The sequence below is a fragment of the Pristiophorus japonicus genome, chromosome X (genome assembly GCF_044704955.1).
Source record: "Pristiophorus japonicus isolate sPriJap1 chromosome X, sPriJap1.hap1, whole genome shotgun sequence".
Taxonomy (NCBI): Eukaryota; Metazoa; Chordata; class Chondrichthyes; family Pristiophoridae; genus Pristiophorus; species Pristiophorus japonicus.
The window spans coordinates 33930159-33936158 of NC_092010.1; the positions used below are offsets into that span (position 1 = coordinate 33930159).

Genomic DNA, 6000 nt, shown 5'->3' on the forward strand with positions numbered 1-6000 from the left:
ACCTCCTTGTGACCTGAATTGGATCTTTCAAATGGGTGCTTCTTCAAATGCAGACCAAGTAAACACAAGACACAATACAGATTGATATTTATTTCACAGGAGGAAGAACAGCACAGCTTATCTTCGCATAGTTAATACAAAATAAAGAACACGCCACACTTCCCCATAATCGTCACCTTACTCGACTTAAACAACCTTCTCATAGCCTTTGTCAGACTGCCTTGCAACATTCGATTTTAAAACAAAACCTGCTCATGTCTGTGTTTTATCGACTGCTCTTCACAACCCGAAAGGGAAGGCTTATCAAAGCGGGGGACCAATAACTCCCCAACACAATGGGTGTGTGTTTATTGATTACCAAAACAAGCTAACAAATTGCCTATTATTTACAATCCATGAGGAAACAGCATCAAAGCTAGCTCATAAACATCTTAACCACCTCTCGGCTCCAACCCTTTGTTCAAAACTTGCATGAATGTGCTATGCTTTAAAAGTACATTTAAATTAACTCGTTTGAGTCAGAAGGTTGTGGGTTCAAGTCCCACTCCAGGGACTTGAGCACAAAAATCAAGGTTGACATTCCAGTGCAGTGCTGAGGGAGTGTTGCACTGTCAGAGGTGCCATCTTTCGGATGAGACGTTAAACCTAGGTCGAGATTGCTGACACAAACTGATGAATTTAAGGGGAGGCTAGACAAGCATATGAGGGAGAAGGGAATAGAGGGTTATGCTGATAAGATTTAGATGAGGAAAGACAGGAGGAGGCTCAAGTGGAGCATAAACGCCGGCATGGACTGATTGGGCCGAATAGCCTGTTTCTGTGCTGTATATTTTATGTAATATGAACTGCCCTTTAGAGACTGTAGGGGGTCTCAATAAATCTGCTAAATGGCTCTTTTAGTTTCTGAGAGAGGATTTTAGTAGATCTAGAGCTAGAGAGTCTAAAAGGACCGACTGCAACCTGGAGGAAACTCTTTAAAAAAAAGTTATTTTATTACCTCATTAAACAATTCAATGTCACTGAAGAAACAAGCGATGTGTAAGGAGTCAGAAAGCAAAATAGATTGAGCTCAACTAACTGGACTCGGGGAATGTGAATTCAGGAGGAGGACACTGCATCACAGACAGATTGCAACATCTGACAAAGCAGCTCCAAGGAGAAAATAGAGCTTGAAAATTAAATGCAAAGAAGACATTAAAAAGCTTCATTGTACTACATGTCACCCAGGGCAGAGAGGTCATAGGCTCCCCCAACCAAATGCTCAGCATCTGATATTAAACCTGAATGTTTGACAAGTGGATAAGGGCAGTTCAATTCGTTAAAGATTCTTCTCTTGAGTTTGAAACCAATTTCTCCACTGTACAATGATTTTTTTTAAATAGTGCTAAATCGCTTCTACGTGTGAATTGAAAGAGTTTGGACAGGTGCTTTATCACCCTCTTCCACTCTAAAACCAGGATTTTCACATAGTACGTAAAGAAATGCTGCTTTTATAAAATATAAGACAAAGAAACAATGGCAACTTGCATTTATATAGCGCCTTTAACATAGGAAAACATCCCAAGGCCACCGTCAGAGGCTGTCATTGATGACTTTTGATTAGGGCCGTTTGTGGTGTGGCGGAAACTTGATTGGAGAAATCCTAACCTAGGCCAATCAGCCTAAAATTACAGGCCAGTCAGCCCAACGTCAGTGGTGGGCAAATTATTGGAAAAAATTCTGAGGGACAGGATAAATCGTCATTTAGAAAGGCACTGACTAGCCAAGGGCAGTCAGCAAGGAATTGTTAAGGGAAGGCCGTGTCTGACTAACTTGATTGAATCTTTTGAGGAGGCAAGGAGGGTCGATGAGGGTAGCGTGTTTGATGTAGTCTACATGGATTTTAACTTTTGATAAGGTCCCACATGGCAGACTGGTCACAAAAGTAAAAGCCCATGGAATCCAGGGCAAAGTGGCAAATTGGCTCAGAGGCAGGAAGCAAAGAGTAATGGTCAATGAGTGTCTTTGTGACTGGAAGGCTGTTTCCAGTGGGGTTCAAGAGGGCTCAGTACTAGGTCCATGTCTTTTTGTAGTATACATCAATGATTAAAAAGTTTGTCGACGATACAAAAATTGGCCGTATGGTTGATAGTGAGGAAGAAAGCTGCAGACTGCAGGAAGATATCAATGGACTGATCGGGTGGGCAAAAAGTGGCAAATGGAATTTAATCCGTAGAAGTGTGAGGTAATGTATTTGGGGAGGGCTATCAAGGCAAGGGAATACGCATTAAATGGTAGGATACTGAGAAGTGTAGAGGAACAAAGGGACCTTGGAGTGCATGTCCACAGATCCCTGAAGGTAGCAGGCCAGGTGGATAAGGTGGTTAAGAAGACATATAGAATACTTGTATTCTATGCCTTGGCTAATAAAGGCAAGAGCAGGGAGGTTATGCTTGAACTGTATAAAACACTAGTTAGACTACAGCTAGAGTACTGCGTACAGTTCTGGTCACCACATTACAGGAAATATGTGATTGCACTAGAGAGAGGGTAGAGAGGAGAATTACAAGGATGTTGCCTGGACTGGAGAATTTTAGCTATGAGGATAGATTGGATAAGCTGGGGTTGTTTTCTTTGGAACAGAGAAGGTTGAGGGGAGACTTAATTGAGGTGTATAAAATTATGAGGGGTCTTGATACAGTGGATAGGAAGGATCTATTTCCCTTAGCACAGAGGTCAGTAACCAGGGGGCATAGATTTAAATTAATTGAGTGTAACGAAGCCAAATTTGCTGACGATACAAAGATGGGAGGAAGGGTGATGTGTGAGGAGGACATAAAGAGGCTACAGGAGGACATAGACAGGCTGAGTGAGTGGGCAAGAATTTGGCAGATGGAGTATAAATGTTGGAAAATGTGAGGTCATGCACTTTGGCAGAAAAATCAAAGAGCAAGTTATTATTTAAATGGAGAAAGATTGCAAAGTGCTGCAGTACTGCAGGACCTGGGGGTACTTGTGCATGAAACACAAAAGGATAGTATGCAGGTACAGCAAGTGATGAGGAAGACCAATGGAATATTGGCCTTTATTGCAAAGGGGATGGAGTATAAAAGCAGGGAAGTCTTGTTACAGCTGTACAGGGTATTGGTAAGGCCACACCTGGAATACTGCATGCAGTTTTGGTTTCCATATTTATGAAAGGATATACTTGCTATGGAGGCAGTTTAGAGAAGGTTCACTAGGTTGATTCCGGGGATGAGGGGGTTGAATTATGAGGAAAGGTCGAGTAGGTTGGGCCTCTACTCATTGGAATTCAGAAGAATGAGAGGTGATCTTACAGAAACATATGATTTTGAGGGGGCTTGACAAGGTGGATGCAGAGAGGATATTTCCACTGGTGGGGGAAACTAGAACTAGAGAGCATGATCTTAGGATAATCGGCCACCCATTTAAAACAGAGATGAGGAGAATTTTTTTCTCTCAGAGGGTTGTGGATCTGTGGAATTCGCTGCCTCAGAGAGCTGTGGAAGCTGGGACATTAAATAAATTTAAGACAGAAATAGACAGTTTCTTAAACAATAAGGGGTTATGGGGAGCAGGCAGGGAAGTGGAGCTGAGTCCATGATCAGATCAGCCATGATCATATTGAATGGCGGAGCAGGCTCGAGGGGCCGTATGGCCTACTCCTGCTCTATTTCTTATATAGAAGATTTAAATGGGAGTTGGAGAGTTTCTTTCACCCAGAGGATGGTGGGGATCTGGAGCGCTCTGCCTGAAAGGATGGTAGAGGCAGAAACACTCACCACATTTAAAAAAATACTTAGATATTCACTTGAAATGCCATAACCTACAAGGCTACAGCCCAAGAGCTGGAAAGTGGGATTAGGCTGGATAGCTCGTTTTTTGGCCGGGACAGATATGATGGGCTGAATGGCCTCCTTCTGTGCCGTAAACTTCTATGATTCCATGAAAAACAATTGGAATTACTCACATTCTTCGGGGAAAGGAGTTCAAAGACACACAATAAGTGAATAAGTAGAGATTGTTCTTGAAACAGAAGTGTTCTTTTAGTTTAATGCAGACAGATTTGCATCTATACAGCACCTTATCAGATGAGGTGATTTGCTTGGAAGTGCAAAGTGCACAGGAGCCAATTTACAAACGGCAAATGCCCAATGAGATAAAATGCCCAGATAATCTTTTGCAATTGCTTTCCCCCCTGTAACTCCAGTTCCTGCAGCCAGAATTGATTCACCGAGGTCGACAGTCAATCGTGCTGAATCACATTCACCTCCAGGTTGCAGTCAGTGTCCTCAGCACAGATCTGGGAACACCTACCAGAGCAGCAGACACTGTATGGATTCCTTCCCCCTCCCAATGTTCCTCTGTGAGCTGCACAGCATATAGTGTTAACAAACACTTCCCTTCTCCCAGTGGCATCAGAGACCCTGAAATTGTGGACCCAGGGGCTCTGCCATGGGCACAAAGGGGAGATTGTGCCAACGCAAGGTGGGAGAATTGGCAACTGGATGTCACTCTTCCACCTTCGGAAGCACCAAGTGTAAAAGTGCCAATGGACTTGACGAGTCAAAAGCTCAAGGGCTTTTTAACGAGAGCTGCCCTGGACCCTTCTTTAAAGATGTGGGATAGTGGGCTCCAACAACTTGTATTTATATAGCGCCTTTAACGTAGTGAAACGTCCCAAGGCATTTCAGAGGGGAGTGTTATAAAACAACAAATAAATGTATCAATCTAATCACCTAAAAAGGTCATTGTATCACAAATAGGTCAATGAGTGAAACTCTGAATCATTAAACATTAGCTGTGTCCACAGCATGGTGAAACTCCCGAAGTCTTTACTGTGATTTCGGATTTGAAAATCACAGTCTCCAGTCCGCTCAAATGTAAAGTGCAAAGCTCAATTCGCCAGCGACCTGGGAGCAGCTCACGCACACATTTTGCAGCGAGTGCTGACCATTAACCTGGTTTTTACAACCTGTTAACTCGTCAACTGCCAGCCGGCAGGAAGTTTCTGCCAATCTCAGACACTCCCACCAAGCAACCTCGGTTTATCCTCAGATGATTGCGCAAAAAAAACCTTAAACAAACAGGTTTTTATACTTCCCAGTTTCCGTCTTGAAAGAAAAGGCTCTCATCGTTTTTTTAAAAAAAACGACAAGCTTTACCAGTCACTGCTGCAAGAACCCACCAAGTTACTTTGACCAGAAAGACTTACAGACCCGTTTACAGAAATGACAGATCACCTTTTTAACACTAAAAGACAAAAAAAAGCGTAGGGTCGACCCCACTTACCTGACTGAGAGGAAACACCATTTACAATCCAGAGCAAGTATATTCCCAACACCTGCAAACTTGTCATCTTCTCTCGTCTCTGTGATTTCCCTCTAGGCAATTACGTCCATGGCTTGGTTTTTTTTTATAAAGAAACGCTTAACTCATCGGCGTTCAGAATTTGAAAACTTTTGAGAAATGTTTTTCAGTCAAAGTTGCTCATTCCCACTCCTGAATTGCGTCTCGTGCAACCCGCTCTCGTCAGTTTCACGCTGAGTACTGTCAATTACATTGAACTGATATGACACATGGGATTGGCTGGCCTCCAAGCCTTCGGAGGCCAATCGCATCACCGGGAAAGTGTGAAACTGCATCACAAAAGTTGTCCTATTTTAACGCATCTCAGGGATTGAAAACGGAAACACACTGGATTTAAAGAACGAATCTGGCGATATTATACACGCAGAGTATTTAAATAGTTCCTACTTTAGCTCATTTTGTGAAATCCCCTAAAAGTTGAGTTGTCCAGTTTATCAAGTCACTTTAAGAAAGACTTGCGTGTAAATCGCGCCTTTCACGACCTCAGACCGTCCCAAAGCGCTTTACAGACAGTGAAATACTTTTAGGAGTGAAGTCACTGTTGTAATGTAGGAAACGCCGCAGCCAAATTGCGTATAACAAGCTCCCACAGACAGCAACGTGATAAGTGACCAGATAATCTGTTTTGAG

The 6000-nt window shown here is 42.9% G+C and overlaps 1 protein-coding gene across 2 annotated transcripts in view; it reads right to left on the bottom strand.

The window, feature by feature from the left end:
• Positions 1–5655, bottom strand: part of erbb3a (erb-b2 receptor tyrosine kinase 3a) — a 170598-nt gene extending 164943 nt beyond the window's left edge. For both annotated transcript variants that reach the window (XM_070869544.1, XM_070869546.1), the window contains exon 1: positions 5293–5655. In XM_070869544.1, the coding sequence (XP_070725645.1) occupies positions 5293–5359 (67 nt within the window). In that variant the 5' untranslated portion in view covers positions 5360–5655. The remainder of the gene's footprint in view (positions 1–5292) is intronic.
• Positions 5656–6000: the final 345 nt, after the last annotated feature.